We start from the raw sequence: 24891 nt of genomic DNA on the forward strand, positions 1-24891 counted from the left end.
TTTATGATAGTATCAAGGAGTCCTATAAATAATGAACAACTAACTCTTGGTGGACAGCAAATAGAGAGAGTAACAAAATATAAATATCTGGGAGCTTACATCAACACAGAATTAGAATCAGACCAAGAGATTCGGGTACGAATAGAAATGGCAAGGGCAGCGTTCTTAAAATTCAAACAATTGTTCTGTGACAAAAATCTGAATACTGCGCTGAGACTGAGGTTTGTTGAATGTTACGTCTGGTCGCAACTATTGTACGGGGTAGAAACATGGACACTAAAAGCGCAAATAGTTAAAAAGATTGAAGCCTTTGAACTTTGGATATACCGGAGAATGTTGAGAATTCCATGGACTGCCAGGGTCACCAATGAGGAAGTGCTGAGAAGGATGGGTCGAGACAAAAAATTGTTGAGAACGATAAAAGTACGCAAGACTACATACCTTGGACACATACTAAGAGATAATAAATATAGTCTTCTGCAGGTCATCATGCAGGGTAGAGTCGATGGCAAAAAGGGAATAGGTAGAAAGAGGAAGTCATGGCTGCGAAATATTCGAGACTGGACAAACATGACTGTAGACGAATTATTCCACGTTGCAAAAGACAGAGAAACTTTTAAAAATGTGGTCGCCAACCTCCGTTAATGGGGACGGCATAGGAAGAAGAAGGTTTACATATTTGAATATTTTTGAAGTTATACTTATCTTATCTAAGGAAGTGGACTGGTCTAACGTCAACTGATTTATTTCGAGTTGCTATGAATAGAATAAGATGGGTCAATGTGGTCGTCAACATCTCTAGAAGATAGGCACATTTAGAAGAAGTGGTAAATAAAGTAACTAAATTCTTCCAATCGCAAAATTTTATTAAACTTCTTGAAATTTACAAAGATTATCAAATTACCGTTTGCAATTTATTTTTTCGTCGGTGTCAGTGTCAACAGAATCGACTTTCATCTTGTTTTTTCTATTGGTGTGTTCGTTTCGATCACTCTGAACCCTTCTACTAGACTGAACTATTACCCCAGCGGCATCGTACAAGCGTATTTGCTACAAAATGAAAGTAAATGGGTTAAGCGCTAAACTAAGCCTCAATACGACTTAGCTACCAAAAATCAGGCAAAAATAAAACTATGCAAATAATACAAACTAGTTTTATTGACTTCCTCTTAACATTTTTCAACTAGGTATTAAAAGTACGTCACTTGTTCATAATTTAATCTTAGATACAAGCTCTATTTACAAAATTAAACAATTAATTACAATCATATAATAAAACAAAGGTAAACCTTGCAGGGACGACAATGTAAGAAAAACTCGTTACAAAACATGAACTTTTTACAGTAAAGTTTTGAGCGTTTCGGTACCTTTAAAATTATTATAAAAATCATTTTGCGAATTAAGTAGTATCTGATTATAACGTTTTAAGTAATATTAATTAAAATGTTGCAAGACAATAACTCAACATATATCACTTCTAGCCTAAAGGACGGCCACGAAAAATGCCACTATGAGTTTTTGATCAACAAATTTTTGTGTACTAGTTAATTTTTATTTTGAAAAACAAATTTTTTGAGCGCACTCTGCCAAATGCCAGATTCAGTACAAAATGTTAATATAGTATCATTGTCAAACAGAAGATTGTAAATTACAAATTTCTTCAGTTCTGGGAATAAACTAGTAAATTTATGACAATTTCGAACAATAAGAGTGCCATATTTTGGTCACCTCTGTTAAAATTTCCTCATATCTGCTGAAAATTGATTTGGGACTTGAAAAATGGTGTAAATAGTGTCTCAAGTGTTTTATTGAACAGAAGAAGTGGAAGTATAAAAGGAAGTGGGCATTTAATTAGTTGTCATATATATAGAACTAGAAATAAATTTCGCTTCAATTACCAATCAGAAGAAAAGTAACACAAAAGTATCAAATCATCACAAAGAAAATTTAAAAAAATAGTTGTATGTTTCTCTTTCCTGCTGAGATAATTGTTACAACATCCATCAAAAGCGAAATCATACAAAAAAATTGGCTCAAAATATAGTAATAATTTCTACAATAAGTAGTTCAAATTTATAAATCAAGATAACATTCAACAGAATGGCCCTGGTTGATATTTGTCTTGAGAACTAGCTTTTCATTGTCTTTTGTCACAAATAAAACTATTTCCGGTTTAAAATTGAGAAATAATAAAATATTTAATAAAATCAACAACAGGGAAGATTGTCATGGTTTCATATGAAGGTACTGGGGATGAAAAATGATAGATGACGAACAATAGAGACATGATCTATGAATTAAACAAAACCAAATAACATACAAATGAATTTGAATGTAACAAAGATGGATAAGCGGCTACTAGAAGACCAATATTGTCAACAATATATTGCACAACGTAGTCAGAATAATTTTTCCTTCTTTTAACAAAAACAAGAAAAAATAAGCGAATTTGGGCGAAGAAAGGGTTGACAAATGGTAACAAATACTTTTATATTTTTTGTGTCTTACTTTTCTATTGAAATAACTATTTCTTCAGAACGGGTAAATAAAATAGGTATTAAAGAAATAATACAACTTTGTAATTCAATTTTTTAAGAATTTGCAATATCATATTTCGTTCAAAAACAATTTTGTCAAATCGATTGATCCAAAACAAATATTCCAAAATTTTTTTTTAATTATTGTTCAATATACCAATGAAAATATTGCACAATATCGATTATTGTGCCATATAAGTATCAATATTGCACAATATTAAAATGTGTGCAATAAATGAGTAATAATTATGTATAATATATTCTAGAAGTTCGATTATTGTAGAAAATATTAACCATATTATTGCACAATATCCATTAATGTTCAATAAATTAGCCATATTAGTGCACACTAATCCTAATACTTTGCACAATAATTTTATAATTGTGCAAAATATTGACAATATTATTGCACAGTATCGACTATTGTGCAAAAATTTATAAAAAGATTGCAAAATATAAATTATTATACATATTGATAATAATGCACCATATGGTGCAATATAATGATAATATTGATTATCTACGACCTGTTTTATAACTAGATTGAAATTTATGTAAATAAATAGTTTAATAATTGTTTTTACAAATACAAAAATAAGTTTAAATCTCTTATATAAATATTAAATATGTATGCAAAACGCTCAAAACTTTTACGTCTCATTGATTACATCATATTTACAATACAAAATCACTCATTTTACGTTTATCAAAAAATCACCTCCCTCATACAGAGTCTAACGAGGGAAAATAGAAAAATTTCCAGAACTTCTATAGGGCTCACAGTGACGCGAGTAAAGCGCCAAAATCTAAATTGTCTGCAGAACCACCGCTTGATAGACTCGTCCAACTTTCATCAGCATCGCTGCTGGTAACATCATCGTCGCCATCATCATCATCGTCATTGTTATCGTCGTTATCGTTGTTACCATCCACATCGTTGTTGTCTCCATCTATAAGCCAAAACAAATATTTATTAGAAAACCAATGTATCAGAGTGTTCGAAGTGCTGAGTAATATATGATCAATATAAGAAATTAGAACCGCCAGGGAGACCGTCTTTCCTCTATACTGTTCAATCCTGCTCTGGAAAAAGTAATAGGTATGTCACAAATCACAACCACTGGTTCAATATATAATAAATCAGTCCAAATCCTGGCCTATGCTGATGATACACTGATGGGTACACTGTTTAACCTGGCTCTCACGTAGGTCATAAATTACGACCACATTGGTTCAATATATAACAAATCAGTGCAAATCCTTGACTAGAGGATTCAAGATGTCTCCTCATTGCCATCTCCTCATTGTTCATTGCCATTTCTTGATAACCTCTATGAAGTCATGAGAAATATGGGATTACGTGCTTGGCGTAGAAAGGCGATGGATAGGAGGACGACTGGAGAGAAATTCTTGAGGAGGCTAGGATCCACGTAGGGTCGTAAAGCCAGAATGACTATGATGGTGAAGAAATCAGAACAAATTATGATGATCAGTAGGCACAACTTCAACTTTAAGTAATAACTATTAAGAATTTGTAAAAAACACACAAAATACAAATATAATATAAATATTACCGTCGTTTTCTGAATCGTCGCTCCCTTCCATACTGTCCTCTTCGTCTTCTTCCTGTGAAAAACAGCGAAAAACAAAAGTTAAATACCTTCTTCAATAATCCCTACATCAAGATAATAATACGACAAAACGATGTATTTGTAAAAACTTATACTAAGTAAGAATATACAATACAAGTTCAAATAATAAGAGCTGTTGGTAAAATTTTGTTTCTGAAAAAAATATCTTTTGTTTCAGTGTGTTTAAAAAGTTTTGCTTATAAATATTTTATGGCCAAAGGGAAAACAAACTCAATTTGTTAATATGTAACCAAGATGCCCTTTCTGTCAGTTTTACAAGTCAGCATGTTTATATTTGAACAACAAGTCCATATTTGAACGCAACAAGTCCATATTTGAACTTTGCAATTTCTATAAAAACGTTTATACAATTAATGATAGAAAAATAAGTGTTGAACTTCTCGTGTTCTCATGGAAATTCTAATGGAAATTTTTTGGCAGTTACTTGGTCTCCATGGGAATTGTAATGGAAATTTTTTGGCAGTTACTTGGTCTCTTGGAAATTAACTAAATATATTAGTCATAAGTTACCAAGAAGCTCCCATGACTCATATTATAAACAGTCCATGACCCCTATGATAAACAAATGTATTGTTGTGAGTCAGATGCCCCCGATTGCGGCCCTGTGCGTTAGAGAAATCGAGAATTCTCTCCGTCTCCGAACTCTGATTAAGAGGTGACCTTCGAGAATTCCCGGACTTTACGATAATTCGACCATCCTTACACCAGAAAATTACTCATTATATAAGTCAGCAGGGACGGAATCTGAAATTATTGTTGGGGATTCTGCATCAGTGCGGATGTTAACATTTTACACACTTTGTTTTTTTAAATTTTGCGTAAAAAATGAAGTAAAGTGTAACAAAGTGTGTAAAATGTTAACATCCGAAATTCGAAAGGTGACCGAGGTGACCTTCGGAATTCTCGAAGGTCACCTCTTAATCAGAGTTCGGAGACGGAGAGAATTCTCGATTTCTCTAACGCACAGGGCCGCAATCGGGGGCATCTGACTCACAACAATACATTTGTTTATCATAGGGGTCATGGACTGTTTATAATATGAGTCATGGGAGCTTCTTGGTAACTTATGACTAATATATTTAGTTAATTTCCAAGAGACCAAGTAACTGCCAAAAATTTCCATTACAATTCCCATGGAGACCAAGTAACTGCCAAAAAATTTCCATTAGAATTTCCATGAGAACACGAGAAGTTCAACACTTATTTTTCTATCATTAATTGTATAAACGTTTTTATAGAAATTGCAAAGTTCAAATATGGACTTGTTGCGACACTTTACTTCATTTTTTACGCAAAATTTAACACAAACTCTTTGAACCATTTTTTTAAATAAATAAAAATCGCCAAGTTCAAAAAAATCGTCGAACCTCAACGATTGCCATAGACAAGGCAAACAATGAATATAGCTGTAAATTTTTTTTATGCTTTAGGAGCATGTATACCAACTAACCTAACATAATAAACATTTTTTTTGACTTCTGGACTCTAAAAACCCGGGAAATTTAAAAATTCCGTGTATTTTTTTAACACACCTCGTAGGATTAAAATTTATGTAAATATAAAAAAAAACTTGTCAAAATCGTCAAAACTAAATTGTTTTAATTAAAAAAACTATATGGAATATGGTACTTAATCAAAATTAAACAAATAATAGAATAGCACAGTACCTGCTCGTCTTCGTCGTCTCTTCTTCGGCCTACATCGTACACTCTAACGGCGGACTCTTGCACTGAGTTGTATAACCCTTGGTTCTCCACAATTGCTATTTGGGTGTCAAAATTATCACAGGCTAGGTCGTAGATGCTCTTTTTTACATCGAAGGTGGCTAAAAAAGATCTTAAATCAAAACCACTTTCCTTTACGAGGAGAACGTGAAAAGAAAAACGTGTTAAAAAACGTAATATATGTACATTTTTATTTAAATATAACTTCTGTTTGGCTAAAACATATCAAATCAGTAAATATAATTTTCTTTTAAGCAAATGCTTGATCAATACACTAAAACATTCAAATAATTGTAAAACTTTCTTATTTTTTAATCGGATTAAATCAAATTTTGGCGAACCCTCGTATTTCTTTACGAGGGGAATATGAAAATTTCTCCTATCAATTTTTTATTTATCTAAATGTAGCTTTCCTTAAGTTAAATATGCTTTATTCGTTATCAGAGTCAATTAAGTTTTGGTAGTTATATTACGGCATTTCTATCTACGAGAAACATGAAAATTTCTCAGTATAGTAAGGAAAAATTAGTTTTTTTTATATTTAAAACAGAAATAATACTTTTAATTAAAATACGGCTTTCCTTTAGTTAAAAACATATCAAATCGGTAACTATAATTTTTAATTTAAGAAAATATTTGAACAAAAATCCAAACGCTCAAATAATTAATTGTATAAATTTATTACTTTTTTAATTAAAGACAACTAAGTTTTAGACGGCCCTCGTAATGCAGTATTTCCTTCTACCAGAGAATGTATAGTGAGGAAAAAGAAAACATCCATTTTGTATTCATTTAAACGTAATTACATTTTTTTTATTCAGCTAAAAACACCTCAAAATATAATATTCATTTAAGCAAAGGTTTAACCAATAAGCTCAAGCATTGAAATAATTGTATAACTGTATAACTTATTTTTTTATTGGAGAAAATGATATTTTGGTGGATCTTCATATTATAGCACTTCTCTCTACAAGGGGAACGTGAAAATTTCTCAGTATAGCGAGGAAAAATTAATTTTTTATTCGAAACAAACGTAATGTCTATTTTTTTATTATTTAAATATCGCTGTTCTTTAGCTAAGACCATCTTAAACCAGTATCTATAATCTTTATTCAAGTAAATGTAAACTCAAACAATCAGTTTCTTAACTTTCTCTTTTTTTAATCAGAACAAATTAAGTTTTGGTTGAACCATTTTGAACACATTTGAATACATTTTGAACGTCTCTCTCAAAGCTCAATGATACAAATTCGATTCAGATTCAATGATTCAAATAATAGTTTGTAAAACTTTCTTGTTTTTTAGACGGAAGAAATTAAATTTTGATGAACCCTCGTATTACAGCATTTCTCTTTACGAGGCAAATATGAAAATTTCTCGTATCAAATTTTGATTTAGGTAAATGTAACTTTCCTTTAGTTAAATAATATACTTTATTCAATTGACATCTTTCCCTTGTTTATCAGAAAGGAACTCTTAAGAAATGAACAAAATAAACAGAACAAGCCGAAAAATAAAATCTACTTACTTATACTGGCGTAGTCGATGGCATCCACAGTTTTAAAACTTGTATCGAAAGCTGAATCTCCATCATCCATCTCTTGTTCCAGCGCTATCGCGTATATAGCAGTGTTTTACGGGGGAGAAGATTATGGAACACTGATTAAGAACAGGAACTGTTTTTAAAAGGTGGAATGTCCTAATGTCCCAGACTTCGGTATTTGATACTATCTACAATTATACAAAATACATAGGTAACATAAGATTAGCAATCGGTAGATGAATGTATCAATAGAAGGTGGCACTAATATTTTGTTTAGAAATTTTACAACTTGAAAGTTTTCTATAATTTATTTGATTACAGATGACAATCTTACAATTAACTTTTAAATGACGTGGTCTTGTAAGATCACTGAGCTATTATATATTTCAACTCAGCCAACCAACAATATATCTTCTCGAAAACATCGACCTAACAATATCGATACTATGAATTCAAAACATTCTTAACTTTCTACCATACATATATAAAATCTCACTATAATGACCTCCTTTTCACTAAAAATGTGGTATTTTAGTTACAAAAACAAATAGGTTTGCAACAAAGCTACTGCCTTATCAACACTTGAACATCTCCAAAGCACAACCTTTCAGCCATGCTTCGGTTTTGTTTTAAGACATTACTAATGATGCAATTTGCAAATTCAGAAATGATTATGTCTAGTATAACCACAAACTGACATTCCAACAAGGTCATCCTCTTCTACGTCTGGTAAAATCTCATCATTTGGTTTCCCTATATATTTATGGTTTCAAGTATTATCTAGAAAATATTGTATGCCTCTGTTGTCTGAATAAAACGAAGAAATTGATTAGAATGAAGAATAATTTATGTGTATAATAATTTATGTTTATAAAGTAATTTATGTTTATCTATAAAACATCTTGTATTATCGAAAAAAAGGTCCACGAGAGACTGGCGACGAAGGAAATAAATGGGAAATAAGAAGGAAAAAAGCTGAAACCTATAAGGTCCCTATACATTAATAGAGGATTAAGAATGAAATATTATTATTAATAAAGTTAGAAAATTTAAAGTGAAATGTGTAAAGAAAACTTTAATAACAAATTTGGAAAATAGATTTCGGAACATGATACAATTTTTAACACAGTTCATTTAGGACATATGTATCAAAGCATAAGTATAAAATAAAACATTTCACTCTCTCATTCTCTCCCTACTAAATAATAGTGTACAGATAAAAGAGGATTTTTATCTCTCTATTTTTTATAATTCTATCTATTTTTAGTTAACTAAGATGATATTACCAAAGATATCCAAGATACAATGTTTTTAAATAAGATTAAAACTGTGTATTTTATCATCCTGATGTCGCCGACGAGTATTTTTCAGTGTCTTCAGACATTGGTCCTTCGAGCCGGATTAAATGTATAACCAAAAAAAAAAACTACATCACAAAGACTTTCGTGTATCTCTGGCTGACAAAGATATACTTATTTACCGACTGTTAAACAATTATGGTATCAATGTTTGAACTCTAGTAAGAATTGTTTAAATGTCAATATGATACGAAATAACGATTTTAATTAGCGACAGTTTCTTTCCTGCAACAAAGTAATCACTGCAGTGACCAATCGAACAAGATGTGTTTCCATAATAGAATAAAAAAGTAAAAATTCTGAAAACATCCTGTTGACCGTAATACAGAAGGAAAGAGAAGAATTTTTAAGCGCTTACCTCTAGTCCGTTCGGGTGGAACACCCCACTTTGTATCGGATTAAGTTTATCCAGTTTGTGGATCGGTTTTCCGGACGATACATCAAAAAGAACACCGTCTGATAATACTAGTTCGTCATTGTAACTAAAGGTGGCCTTGTTTTTAGTATACTGATTAGATATTCGAGGTGTAAGTTTCACTAAAGACTGTCCTGTGTTAATATCGAATATCTGCAACAAAATTTAAAAAATTATAGAATATATATATAATTGTGGCAAATAATTATCTCTCACCGTAGCTATTTCTCCTTTAGTTCCTATCACTTTTTCTTGAGTAACTTTACTAAATTCTACGTGCTCTTCTTCGTTAAAATTCATCCTACAACAAATCAATAAGAATTGGTGGTGTATTATTTTAGTGCACATTAAATTGGACGAATTAGGCATTAAGTTGAAAACACATCTCAAAAAATATCAGCAACTGTTGACAAAGAGGCGTCAAGAAGAAAACTTTCATTCCTGATGCAGTAGCATAAACAGCAGCAGTGAAAAATTCCAGTCTATTACTTATAAAATGAAACACCAACAATTTCTCGTTGAATTATTCCCATCAATCACTTGATTTGAAGTTCCCTCGTGCCTATATCAAATTAGAACAATAGTTCGCTCAGAAAACTAGCCACAAACGACTACTACAACAAATAATTTTTTCCCCATTTGGAAATGTGTGCGTAGCGGTTGAATGTGTGGTTGCCTTAGGATACAATGTTGGCTTTGCCCATTTTCTTATTTCTTGAGTATGGTTCTTTCTTCTGATGTTTATTATTTGGCTTTCAACTAACATTGTTCATGGTGAGTATACATAGTATTATTTAGAAGCGCAAACAAGTCTAAACGATAGAGACAACACTACTCTACGACCATCACATCCTCTAACCACTATGTACTTAGTTCGTCGTGGGAACTCGCAACAGACTTTTGAAACGAGCGAGTAGCACCTCGGTGGGGTTCGGACTGTAGCAGGACGAAATAGGGGCAAATAAGAGACAGACGACGCGAGAGAGATGGCAGCTTCTCTAAAGCAGGGTGTTAAAAGACTTTGGAGGTTCGTGTGGGTGTGGTTTTCCCGATGAATATGTGGGAGAAAGAATGGGGATCGGGTGATAGCAGAGCATCAGGAGAGATGTTTTGCCTTCACCAGCCCTTCCATCCTGATGTCTGGAGTGGCAAAGGAGAGGTTGGTTCCGACAATCTTGGAGTGATGACCAGACGAAACGTCAAAAGTCTAACTCTCTAGGGCATTTCGTCCTGGCACAACGTTAGGGCATTAGGAATCCACCCTTCCTGGATGAGTCACAGGTGTCTGTATGCAGATTTCCTTCTTCTCTTTAAATATGTAAAAACAAGTTCGTCGTGGGATATCGCTCTAAACTCTAAGAAAACTATAGTACAAAAATACCTCAAAACCTACTCTCTAGCCTGTTAAAAATATTTGGAATAGTAAAGCAACAACAAAGAAAAAGATTTGTTCGTACTTACTTCAATGAGAACGTGTTCAAATCCCATAAAGCGGAGACCGGTGATCCCCACGTAGAGCTCGTAAGCATAAAATGGCCCGTCCTATTTGGTTCAATATTAACTATGTAGTTGTCGTGGGCAGTGAATAAGTTGACTACGGTTCCTTTGTGCAAGTTGAATATGTGGACTTCTCCGTTGTAATCTCCTACAGCTAATGTCCTTTGTCCGGGCTACAAATAAACAAAATTTATTTAAATAACTGACCTTATTAGACCTTAAAGGCGTTCGGAGGTTCCTTTGGCAATAATAGCAGTGAGAAAAAAGCGACAAAAGCTCACCGAAGAAGGCCAATACTGCTCCAACGACCTGTAAGGTGATTGAGATCTTTGTTTAGGAAGCGAAAGGTGTTAATCATATTATTTAAATGGAAAAAAAGTGTACATCAATAAATGACGTGTACTATTGGAGCGACTTCACAAAAATTCTCTTACATCAATTGCGATAAGAATTGACTAATCACCTACCATATTCGCCAGATTTAACTCCGTTTGACTTTTTTCGGATCCAAACTGAAAAAATGGTTCAGAATATGTCGTTTTCAGAGAGACGATGAAGCCATAGTCAAAACTTCGCATTATTTTAAACAATTAAAGCAAAATTACTTTTCGAAAATCATAAAAATATCGGACAAGCGTGTTTTAACTGTATATAGCGAAAAATTAACTGTACTTTTGTATTTAATATAAATTAATGCCAAATCATCCTTCTATAGGCTAAATCATCCCATTGACAGCAAATTTCTATAGTATAATTCAGCGTTCTCGTGGGTGTATCCAATATACTAAAAAAATTACACTTATTTGACACCTATTAACCCATTTTCTTGCCATTCCTCCATAATAAAACGAGAAGTAACAGCCACTTGCTATGACTAACGAGTGATTCTAGCAGAATCTTTTAAAACACAAGACAAATACTACACGTTATGCAAAAAGTTTTGACTTACCATAAATTTGGCACACGTAAAAAATCCTTCCTCCATTGAGGACTTGATAGTTTGTACTGGACAAAATCTAGAGTGGACGAACCTCCGGTCCATCGTTTTCGAGTTGTATCCTATTTGTTTGCGGGCACTTCTCATCACATAGTTGTTGGCGGTGGTTATCCGAGGTTTGGGATCGGGGCATTTATGAGGTCTAGAAACGAAAATATGTAGAATAAAATTACAGCAATTGGAAAATCAATTCAAACTGTTTTTAACCTGGCTGTGTGATTGTATATCGCATTAATTTGTGACTATTTTGAATCAAATATGAAAGCCATGATGTAAATGGTACAGTGTGTTGAAAGGAATAATGATAAATATAAGCAAGGGAGGTAAAATTCCTCTCAAAAATTTAACACCGCCTCTGGTGAGTGATATACTTATGATCTACCATGTACTTATTGAAAAGGATGAGTAAAAGTATATTACTAACATCAGGACATACAGAGGGCCGGATTAGACTCTGGTCACTTTATGTTAGGATCGAGAATAAAACAGATAATACCAATTCTGAAGAAGAAACACAGAAAAACCAAGAATGAATAAGTCTACAAGATTAATGACAGAAAATAAAAAAAGAAATTAGGAACAAGTATTCAACGACAAGATGGACAAACTAAAAAAAGAAGGGAATCCAGAACAACCTTGGGAATCAGTTAAAATGGGGCATGGTAAACTCGGTCAAAAATAAAGGAATCTGTATCAGGGGGCAAAGAATTAAATTAAAAGGATCTTGTATTAAACTTCTTTATATGAAAGACGAAAATAGAAAAATTTTAATGAATGAAAAAGACATTTTACACAGATGAAAGAAATACTTCAAACAATTACTGAATGGACAAGAAAATATGGAAGTAAACTTAAATAATGAGAAAGACTAATCATATATGTATGTGGGTGTAGATGTTGCTTTGTAAATTTGATAATTTCCGATATAATAATCATTTTAATACGGTCTTTTCTTGACCTTCCAGACTAAATACAAAAAAATTTCGCAATTTTCGGTAAATTCGTTACATGAAAATATTTATTAATTGTGTATTTGTTTTAATAGGCCCAACTATTTGTTTTGAAATAGGTTATTATAACTCTGTTATCGGCACATAAATGTTCAATTGCTTGTTTTAAGTAAGCAGTACATTTAATTGGAATAAAATACAAGTAGAGGGTTTATGCCGAAATGGCCCCACATAGGGAAATCAATGTGTTAGAAAGAGAGCGTTATATCAATGTGTTGGAGAGAGATAGATGATGTCACATACCCCGACGCGCCGTGGAGGGAATTTACTGACTTAAAGTTGCAACTTTTATCAGCTAGACGTCACTAGTAGTCACTTGTCATCAACCATTTTTCAACAATAATTTATAAATAATTTAGCTACCAAATCTTGTCAACTGTCAAATTTTCTTTTTCCAAATATATCAAATCGTTTCGATTATAATGTTCTCTACCATTTCACATATTTCAGATATCGTTCGCCATTTTTATCCTAAGTAATTTACAAAAGAAGAGAGTGCAATATTATAACTCAGGTTGGCTGATATTAGCGTGATCTTGTAGAATGCTCCTCCTGACTTTGGTATCCTCTTTAAAAATACTGGAACCTGCCCATAATTCACATCATGATCCATTAGAGCCCATTCAGTTCGATTACAATCAGTTTTTACATCGTTAAATAAAATTAATAAATACATAAAATAAATAATTTATAAATTATTGTTGAAAAATGGCGGATGACAAATGACTACTAGTGACATCTAGCGGATAAAAGTTGCAACTATAAGTTAGTAGATTCCTTCCACGGCGCGTCGGGGCATGTGACATCATCTGTCTCTCTCCAACACATTGATAGAACGCTCTCTCTCTAACACATTGATTTCCCTATGTCTTTCCACTAAACCCTCTACTACTACAATTTTAATTAAAAAATCGTTTCTATTTTCAACTATGAAATGGTTCTCAAAATAAAATGCTCATTTTAACTAACTCCACTATTAAAAATAGTTAAAAAATTTAAAATTATTAAAAAAAAAAATGCGTACTTACACAAATAAATTAAATTGCGGACAGGTAGCCATGGGGTTTTTACACAAGGCGTGCTGGTTGGTCAGGTATTCGGTGATGATCGAATCTAACGTTACTCTCGGTTGTTCCGAAGAAGGAGACACATCTTCGTGAATATTGCCCCAAAATTGCGGTTCTCCGCTGGTCTGTTTCTGAAGGCGGGAATTGTGGGTTGGAGTCGTTGGAAACGTTGGTAATGTTTGAGATTTTCTATAATAAAATTGTTCTTTAATAGGAGATAAAAAAAGTACAGTTTGTACTTTACGTTAATATGAAATTGCTATTTGTAGTTATCATTGTTTATAAGTAAATATATTATTTTTAGAACCAGAAATAGAATTTTTCGGTTTCATAACTTTCCATATACGAACAGATGCAGAAAACTTCCGGGCTTTTCTATATCTATTACAGTTTTGGCAAATGGGAAGCGTTAAGATATATTTCTTCAAACCAACTGATATGACTAGGTCATCTAAATCAAAGGAACAATAATATGTGGCATAAAAAGTTCATGGAATTGAACACAGAGTGAAGAAGAAAGCCAAGGGATAATTATAAGTTATCTAAAAGGTTCGTGCATTTGAATCTCGAATAAAGAAGTTTGAGAGAGAATGCTTTGGCTAAATCATTAAGAAAAATACTTGCAAAACTAAGGCGTGAACTGATGCCGCCACTGATCTGATACAAACCCTAAAGGTGCTCAGTAACCCCCCAAGAAGAGAAATCCTGATAATTTTGATCTTTCTCATATTTCATGTACAGGCTGTACTGAATAATTAAGAAGTCAGTTCACTCTTTCTCAGCATAAATTACGTAGTGAACTCCCAGCTATACAAGTCGCTAACGGTGGTTCGATCGCACTAAATCTGAGGGCTAAAATTGTAACGTTATAAACGTCACATCTCTATTAATTTATATTTTAATAATTATTTCATTTTAATTTGTTTATTAATTTATTAATTTCTTTATCTTCAGTTTAATTTTACTATTTTTTTTTTATTTATAAAAATAGTTGGCGCCCACAAAATGTTTTTTCTTTTCTTCCTCTGTCTTTATTTTCTTTCTCTTTCTGTCCCGTAGAATAAATATTTGCCCTCTCACTTTTGTTCGGCAGACTATTCTGTTCCGTGTTGACTGACAAGCTAGTTTCATGATATCTATAGCAACATTCTATGACATCTGTGCTAACTTCATTCAGTCTCCCACTTTCTGTCAAAACAACTTTTCTGTAGTGGGATTATTTTTTTGCCTCTTTTTGAAATTTATAAAAGAAGGCAAAAATTATTATAAGACTCATTTTTATGGTCTACAAATTCTCTTGGGTTTATTGGACATATCAAAACCTTACTGGTTTATTGGACATTTTATTGGATTCATTGAATTTATTGGAAATATTGGTTTACCAACAACTGAATTGACCAGATTGAATTGATTGGCCACATTCAATTTTACTAATCAGGACATACAGCCACGTGTGACTGCAGCTCTCTCTCTCTCCAGAAGCCACAACTTCTAATTGGAGGACCCAACAGCTAGAACACACAAGCAGCCCATCGAAGCAATAAGTAACACTTATTAACTGTTAAGCTTTGGCAGGGTTAATTATTGTTTTTTTATTCGTTTAAATAAATATGTTTGGTTAAAATTTGTCTTATTTGCTATCAACTGAGAACTCAGGTTCAATCCCTAGTTTAAGACAAGACGAACTCACCCTTGAGATACTGAGCTAGGCAAGGTATAGACGATAAGCTCCCATGGTTGATTGAGGTATTATTTTTACAATAGTACTTCAATTCTCTTTGGTAGTCTTATCGTTACAAAATTATAGTAGACAACTAATTATTTCTGGAAATTAAGAAAGCTCTGGGAGTGCCTGGAGCTTTTTTCGCTATTAAAATTGTCCCAAGCCTCTGTTTTATTAAACCTTTAGTTATATTCTTTCTGCTTCTGCTGTATTAAACCTCTATTGTAATCAATCAGCGGTGCTCCGAATAGATGGAGAATATACAGATCAGGTCAAAATCTTAAGTGACGTGAGACAGGGGTGCATAATTTCACCACTGATATTCAATCTGTACTCGGTGCACATTTTTGAAGAGGCTCTAAAAGATATTGATGAAGGCATCTCAATAAATGGAGTCCAGCTCAATAACCTGCGGTATGCAGATGATACAATAGTGTTTTACAATACCATAGAAGGACTGCAAAACTTAATGAACAAAATAACGGAAACAAGTAGAACATATGGACTGGATATAAACACCAGCAAAACCAAGATGATGATCATCAGCAAGGAAAACATAACTGGTGCAAATCTGTATGTGAACCAAATGAGAATTGAACGTGTCTCACAGTACAACTACTTGGGAACTATAATCAATGAGTCGTGGGACAATACCAAAGAGATTAAATGTCGCATCGGAAGGGCAAAAAGTGCATTCTTGGTACGATATCTAAACTACGCACTCTAAAGATAGCTACAGCTATCTTTAGAGATCATGGATTTACATATATATTTATATATTTATATATATATATATATATATATATATATATATATATATATATATATATATATATATATTAATAAGATCCCCAAATTTTAGATAAAATTAAAAATCAAAAGACCATTAAAAAAATCGAGAACACCCTGTATATAGATATAGTTTAGTTGTAAAATCATAAATCATTTACCGGGAACAACTTGAGTGGTTTCCGAATAAGTGAATAAGTGATTTGGAAAGTTTTCTCCGATAAAAAAGACGATACGGTTTGGATATGAGCAGGTAGATTTAGTACACAACTATTTGAAATTTGCGGTTATAATAGATTAGAAAGTAATAAGTAAGGATTATTGGTTAATGAGTTTTCTCCTTTATAAAAGTTAAAAAAAGAATTCAAGGTCGTTTGAAGGAAAGTATTTTAACGTCAGGTAATTTTTTTAAAAACCAAAAATTTCATGGACTAAGAATCCGATGATGCGTTTGATGAGAGGGGAGGTTTGTTTGGATTGGTTTGAGATGGATAAAGAAGAAGGGGGTGAAAAGCTTGCAGGGAATGAAATGAGGGAAAAGAAAGACATTGTGAGTTGAACATCGAGAGAGATCGGTTCCGGTGAAAACATTTTTTTGAAAGGGGGATTGTCAAAATAACTCAAACAGAATGCGAATTTTGGGATTCTCCTAAAAAATATTAATTTTTGGCGGTTTTCTGAAGATATTGTAATTGAGAATTTATAAGAAGTAGTGTTTAGTGTTTGTGTGGAAAATTAAGCAGCCATTGTGGTAAGCTGAGACGAGTTCCAGTAGAATAGAAGCATTACTGTAAGTACAAACAGATATATTTTCGTTGTGTCTGAGAGGAAGCAGTTTGTTTGTCTTGGAGTTTGGAGCTTGTGGTAAAGACATCACATTTTCACATACTGTTTGTCTTTTTCTTTTATTATCAAAAGAAACAGTAGGCGGAATAGCGAGCAGGGAAATTGGTAGGATCCGGGAAATAAATTGCGATCTGGTCAGGGCACAATCCAAGCAGAATCAAGGAAAGATAGTCTGTTGGAAAACCAAGATTTTGAGTTTTAAGTAAATTCTATAAAGACATTCTATCACGACCATCTATCAACATCCATGTCAATTGTGTGTACTTTGCAATATTTTTATAGTTAAGGCAAGAAGTCAAGGAACCAATAATTCTGTCTAAAATTTTTATATTAAGAGATATTTGATTTAGAAATATGTCTATTTAATTTTTATTTATTTATTTTTAAAATAAAGGACAATTGTTCTAATATCAGAATTGATTGTCTATTATTTCTTTTTCTTTTTGTTGATCTTTCTTAAATGAAACTAGCAGAAGATACTTTGAAGCCACATTTTAATTAAAAAAAAATATATAAAAATTATTTTTAGCCCTGAGATATTCTTTGTTTTTGATTTGTTTGATAAAGATAAATTTATTACATTTCAACTATATAAGTAGATTTACAATTATAAGCAAATCACAACAATATATATAATCTCTTAAGTATTATAATAACGTAACTTGTGTAAATAAACGCCAATATCTAAGATGTAACTTACTTGATCAATTTGATAGACAACGATGCATTCTGTGAATTATTAACTGTAGGTGTAATGTCCGTGGATAGGGTTGTAGGCGGTGGTTTGGGCGAAGAAATAGACAGTCGGCTCTAAAAACAAAATTATTATCTCAATACACATTTTTTTTATTTTGACTACAATCTGAAGCAGTCACCCCATATATTGTTATTTGTAGCTAATATAACTTAATGACACACTTTTAAAGACGAGAGAAACCTAGAGTACTTTAAAAGGTATGAGTATAGACATGTATGCTTGTTCTTTTTCTTCTTCTTATGGAATGTTGTCACTTCATCTTTTGAATAGCAGGATCAGTTCATTGGTTCTTCATTTCTCCACTCTTTCGGTATTTTATGGTGCTTTATAATTTTGTTAATGAATGCCATTAGTTGTTCTGTCATATCTATGTTTCGTGGACCTTAAGAAGGCATTTGACCGTGTCAAGTTAAAGGACGTTATCCACTTATTGTAAGAGAGATATCTCTGGGAATAATCAAAACGATCGAAAATATATACCAGAACAATACAATAAAAGTAAAAGTAGAACAACTAACTGACACTATTAAAGCTGGCAGTGGGATAACACAGGGAGATTCCCTGTGTCCTCTATTATTCAACCTGATTATGGATGAAATATGGATAAAAAAGTAAGAACTAAAACAGGATACCAAATGGAAGAAAAACAACTATTGTTCTGTCATGGCTGCTCCACAATCTTTTAGCAGTTCATTTGGTATCTCATCTTTACCTGCAGCTTTTCTATTTTTCAGCTTTTAAAGTGTTTTTGAATTTCCTGCATACTACACAAAAACTACACAAAACTTCACTGTTATATGTCTTAAAACAGAATAATCACTTTTTAAAAATAATTAATGGATTCCACCGTTATTTGATGGAAATTCATTTTAATAAAAACAACAAGAGCCAAAATAAAAAACACTTACACAGTGGTGTGTACAAACTTAAATGTGGCGACTGCCCAAAAACTTACATCGGTCAAACTGGTAGAAATTTTAATAAACGAATAGCAGAACATAAAAGGGCTTTCAATAATAGAAAAACAGATTCTACATACGCACTTCACCTTCTAGATCATAATCATTCTTTTAATGACGAATTTAAAATACTTCACATTCAAAATAAAGGCCTTAAGCTATCTTTGTTAGAATCTATGGAAATCAACAAATTAAAAAACACAGATATAATTCTGAATGACCAACTTGAGACAACAGTTCTCCCCTCCTCAACCTATTTCATTAGAGACTATAAAGTGTAAACCCATGCCAAAAATAGATCACTTGAGAAAGGCAATTAGCCGAAACAGCTGTAAGGATAAAAATTTAAAATAAATTTTGTGGAAATTTTGAAAACAACGTTTTCAGTGTTTTATTGTTACTTTTTAAAAAGTAACATGTAAATGAGTTTGCAATCTGAAGTGGCAGCGAACTTTTTCACGTTTAATTCTTACATAAAAATATGATTAACATGTTCTTTTGATGTCCTTACAGCATTAGTAATTTCACGCAGCTTTATACAGCTATCTACTAAAGCAATATCATTCATTTTGTTGATGATTTCCAGTCTATAACTGTAGTTTTTGGACGTCTTTCGCGTGTATCATCTTTGGACACTTTCAAAGCCACTTTTACAATCGATTTCCTATTTATTTAAGGTGGAAATTGAAGGTAAAGACATTTACAAGCACTTATATTGGACGCCGTTTAACATACATAACATTACATATTGGTAGACTTGGAATGACTTGCTATTAAGTAAGTAAAAAAATAATACTTTAAATAAACTTACCACTCTGGCAGGTGTCAATGTCGACGAATATCTAAATCTGGTCGGATGCTGTGAACTCACGGACGTTATAGCATGACTTAGATTCGCTTCCTTTACCAACAACCCAGCAGTCTCGATACAACCCTTCTGGACCAAATGCTGATGAATGAGTTGAAGTAACTGTCTATCGTTGAACTGTATCTTCGTTTGAGCCACGACGCTTGCCTTCAATTAAATTTTAATTAGTTAATGATGGATAAAAGACAAAATGAATTCGTTTCAAATCTTTTCGCGCATTTTTTTTTATGAGAAACTGAATTTTTTAAAAATATTTAAAACATTTATTAATTGGTCAGCTTTATTTTTTGTTCCAATACACTGGTTATTTCTTGTTTTACGGTATCATTTGACATATTTTATGTTTGCTTATTCGTCCTTTCACAGTAACACTTTTCAATCTCACTCTCATTTTTCATAGCAAAATCTTGTGAACTCTTAATTAAACAATTAATGAAATTAAATTAAATAAAAAATATGATGAAATTGCAAGGGAAGTAGTAAAAGCAATAATGTTATTTTCACATACAAACAGTTATATACACTCCTTTGGATTGACGTCACTAAAACCGTGGCTATCTTCATGGCTATTTACTTATACATGTGTCCGGTTTTAGTTGAGGTTAATTTGTTAATATAAATAAATTTTATATCAAGCATGATAAATTCAGCTACTTAGTTTATAAATTAAAATAAGGTACGTACTCTGTGAATGTTAGCTAAAGATGCTTCCAAATTGTTGTCCGTGTGTCTTCCTTGACCTGAGAGTAATTCCAGTAGTTCTAGGGCGTACTTTTGAAATAGTACGTGTTCTTGTCGTTTTTCTTGTAAAATGGGATCCCTCATTAGACCTGAAAAAGAAATGTCAGTCTTTATATACATAACAAGTTGTAATAGAGCCCCAAATAATTTTTAATAGAAAACATTCTGAAAACAAAAAACGATATTAACAATGTAATATTAGAACTAACCGACCTTATTGAAGCTATGGGATAAGACAGGAAGATTCAAGATTGTTCAACCTGATTATGGATGAAATAATAAAAAAAGTAAGAACTAAAAAAGGATACCAAATGGGAGAAAAACAACTTAAAATAATCTGCTATGCAGACGACGCAATAATTAATTTCCTCAAAAAAGACAAAATGCATGATTACAACACCAAATTTCGTCTTCTTTAGGTACCGTCTCCTCTAAGGAGGTTGGTAGTCATCACAGCTATTTTCACATTTGAGATTGCAGCTCTGACCAAGTCGATAGAACTGCAATTATACCACTTTCTCAGATTGATTCTTCCAATACTTCGTTTTCCTGCATTATGGTTTGTAGCAACACATATTTAACCCCTCTCATAACGTGGCCGAGATATTGTAACTTTCTTATCTTAATCGTATTCATGATTTCCATTTCCTTTGTCATCTTTCTGAGGACCTCAACATTTGTTATTCGGTCTACCCAACTTATTTCTAATATTCTTCGGTAGGTCCACATCTCGAATGCTTTAAGTCGATCGCTCACCTCTTTCTTTAAGGTCCAGGCCTCCACCCTATACAGCAAATTTACTAAGACGTAAATTGGAGCTGGAAGGTCAGATAATAGAACAAGTGATGGAGTTTAAATATCTAGGCATCACATTATCTAGCTACGGAAAGCTCGAAACTGAAGTGGAAGATCAAGTGAATAGAGCAAACAGAGCCGCAGGTTGCCTGAATGAAACAATATGGAGAAATAAAAATATCGGGAAAGAAATGAAAGACAGAATTTACAAAACAGTCATCAGACGAATAATCACAAACTCGGCAGAAACACGGCCTGACACCGACAGGACAAAAAGGATGTTAGAAAGAGCAGAGATGAAAACAGAAAAATTGATGGTAAGACACTGTGGGACAGAGCTAGAAGTACAGATATACGACGTAGATGCAAGGTGGGAACATCAAGAACTGGGTAAGAAATAGAAGAGTAGAATGGAACGATCATTTAAGCCGAATGACAACAAATAGAGTAGTAAAGACGGCAAGAGACGGTTCCCCAATAGCGGAAACGGATCTCTAGCATATATCTGCCCTCTCCCATATATTCCGGTCTAAAAATGTCCACCGAAATACAAAGATGAGAATCTATAAAACCTTAATTCGACCAATAGCATGCTATGGCAGTGAAGCATGGGTTCTGAAAGACGAAGGAAAGTACCGAGGAGAATACTAGGACCTGTGAGGGAAAACGGAATCTTCAGAAGTCGATACAACAACGAGCTTTATCAACTTTATAAGGAGGCACCACTGCCAGACTTCATTAGAATACAAAAATTGCAATGGAACGGACATGTGATAAGAATGGGAGAGGATAGGCTACCAGAAAGAGCACTGAATGCTAGAATGCAGGGAAAGAGACCAGTTGGAAAGCCAAGAAAGCGCTGGGAAGACACAGTAAACAGAGACGCACAAGGCCTTTTAGGAGTCCGTGTATGGAGAAGATCAGCCACAGACAAGCATGGGTGGAGGCAAAAAAGTTGAGGAGGCCAAGGCTCGATTTAGGCTCTGTAGTACCGTAGAAGAAGAAGAAGGATCTCTAGTAGGTTTAAATATATACAGGTTTATACTCCAGCGTCAAAAAAAAGTTGGCACTAAAAACATTGCTGTCTGGCTGTGCTACTCAATTTTTTCCTACGTAGATCAATGAACTAGTAAGAAGGATTTCACAGCGATAAAATTTTCTTTTATTTATATATAAAATCATGCTATAAAACCTATATAAAGGATCTTTAAAAAAATATTAAATAATATAAATATAAATAATAATAAGCTTTCCACATTCTACCAATAATATTCACATCAAACTGCAGATATAGTAAATTGTCTTTGACTTAAATACAACACCAAATCATTTAACATTAAATTAACTGAAGTACTTACTTTGCAATTGTCCACTTGTAAACAAAGGCAACTTGGATACTATCTGCCTCACCGTTTCCGATCTGGCCAGACCTGCCAAAGCCTTACACGCTAGCGTTCTGATGCAGTCGGCGTCTGTTATGGGCGTTTTAACTTGCATCAACTGAAGAAGCACCATTATACCACTGTTGGAACGCACGCAATCCCATACTTTCTGGATAAGATCCTCGGAACTCTTGTATTTCAATTTTTTGTTCGGAGAGCTCGTTGCGCCCGAAGAAAATCGAGCCACTGAACCGCCAACCTATACCAAATTGTAATTTTAGTAAATAAGCATTTTATTTATGAACGGTATGTAAGAAATTTCGAGAATATAAGCAATAATACAAAAATAGTAATGTACAGTTTAGTATTATATAGCAAAATACATTACACTAAGAAAAATTAAATGTTTCAGTAGAGGTTCTTCCACGTCAATTTTTTTTGGACTTTTCAATCCATATAGCGGAACTAACACAGGGCTTTTTGTCTGCTAATGCTGTTTAAATTTTTCCATAAAAAAATTAAGCTACTGATTATCTCGTTATCCAACTGGAACTATGCTGTGGTAAAATAGAGTTATCATGACTTTTTTAGAAGCTTTTTTCAATCACATTTTAGCTTAGGTATAAACTAATATTTTGAGCACAAAAAATACTGTCCGGGATTTTTTTGTCCAGTAACACCTTCTTCCAAAGCAGCTGGTAAATTTGGTAAACTAATAACAATATCTGAGAAACTTACCCTACTTATTGGAGCACAGACGCAGTTTCCTATAACCCTCAATGCAGCTTTTTGCACATCGGCGTCTGCAACAATCTCGCCTTCTGCAGCGCCCAATATGATGTTAATACCTAAAAATTCAGGATTGTTGAAACAAAGTAAAAATAATCTCTGTACATTTTCGACCATTTGCGTCTGTAACAATTTCATAATGTTTAAAGATCAATTCGAGTTTATGGCATACAACATGCTTCTTAAACATCAGTGAAGATAATGCTGATAGACCAAATTTAAAAGAAAATTCCACAATCTATTATAAAACAAATGTGAGAGCGAAAGGGAGAGTTAAAGGGAGCGGGAAAAATGGAGACAACAAAAAGAAAAGGCTGACACAAAGAAAGATACAGTGGGATAAAAATACAGCTAGAATAAAGTTCTTCTTCTTCTTCCTTCTTGTATGTAGGCTTTAAAGCCTCTTTCTTCTTCAATATTAGCCTCCTAAATTGTTTAAATTATCGCACCATCATTTTCTTGGTCTGCCAATACTTCTTCGTCCATTTGGTGACTTATCTCGTGCTATTCGTACTATCCTATCCTCTGCCATTCTACTAATGTGTTCGTTCCACTCCTGTTTCCGTTACATCGTATTGGGTATTTAGATGTTGTCATACATTTGGTTTTTTCTGCTGATATAATCATATTAGGGCTGCTATCACATAGGGCCTGCGTAGCGCAAGCGGTAGGATGCTTGCCTCGCATGCCGGTGGTCCGGAGTTCGAATCCTACCGCCGGCAAGAACAACTAGACATTTTTAAAAATGTCTATAGGCCCCAGGTCGACTCAGCCTGAATAAAATGAGTACCTTGGGTAAAACCAGGGGTAATAATAGGCGGTTGAAGCGTAGCACTGGCCATGTTGCCTTCCTTGTATACCGTAGGCCCTAGATATAGCAGACTACCCTGCTATCCTCCCAAAGCCGCGAGCGGTATAAAACGGGAGACTATTATACTATTATAATCATATTGTATTTCTTGGCTGTTGTATTGAAGATGTGTGTTAATCTTTGGAGCTAGTCTTCTGTCTCAGTGATTAATGCGGCGTCGCCTGCATACTATAATATTTGGATTTCTTTGTTCCCCATTCTGTATCTTTGCCTGTATTCGATTATGGAAGTGCATGTTTTCGATGGTTTGTATAATATTGATTGGTATGATTCTTTTATACAGTAGGTGTAAGACGTCTTCGACTTGGATGCGATCGAAAGCCTCTGTCAGGTCTATAAAACATAGATATGCTGGTTTATTGTACTCGATGGCCTTTTCTGTAATTTGTCTTAGTACAAATACGGCGTCTAGGCAGGATCTTCCGGATCTGAATCCTTGGTGTTCATCTGATAAAGTTGTTAGTTTCTTGATTTTGTTAGTTAGGACTTTTGTGGTAAGTTTAAGTGCGGTGTTCAGTAGATTTATACCTCTATAATCGTTGGGGTCTTCTTTATCTCCTTTCTTGAACAT

The 24891-nt window shown here is 33.3% G+C and overlaps 1 protein-coding gene across 1 annotated transcript in view; it reads right to left on the reverse strand.

Annotated features, from left to right (window-relative positions):
* Positions 1 to 1140: 1140 nt before the first annotated feature.
* mahj (LisH and WD40 domain-containing protein mahjong) overlaps positions 1141 to 24891 on the reverse strand; it is a 32545-nt gene continuing 8794 nt past the window's right edge. The window contains 15 exon segments of the mRNA XM_072527542.1: positions 1141 to 3487; positions 4112 to 4163; positions 5857 to 6014; positions 7442 to 7547; positions 7549 to 7644; positions 9173 to 9382; positions 9446 to 9530; positions 10691 to 10899; positions 11676 to 11865; positions 13762 to 13989; positions 17859 to 17968; positions 19686 to 19889; positions 20427 to 20572; positions 22637 to 22919; positions 23399 to 23508. Coding sequence (XP_072383643.1) covers positions 3315 to 3487; positions 4112 to 4163; positions 5857 to 6014; positions 7442 to 7547; positions 7549 to 7644; positions 9173 to 9382; positions 9446 to 9530; positions 10691 to 10899; positions 11676 to 11865; positions 13762 to 13989; positions 17859 to 17968; positions 19686 to 19889; positions 20427 to 20572; positions 22637 to 22919; positions 23399 to 23508 — 2360 coding nt within the window. The 3' untranslated portion in view covers positions 1141 to 3314.

Source organism: Diabrotica undecimpunctata, chromosome 3 (genome assembly GCF_040954645.1).
Source record: "Diabrotica undecimpunctata isolate CICGRU chromosome 3, icDiaUnde3, whole genome shotgun sequence".
In the NCBI taxonomy this organism is placed as follows: domain Eukaryota; kingdom Metazoa; phylum Arthropoda; class Insecta; order Coleoptera; family Chrysomelidae; genus Diabrotica; species Diabrotica undecimpunctata.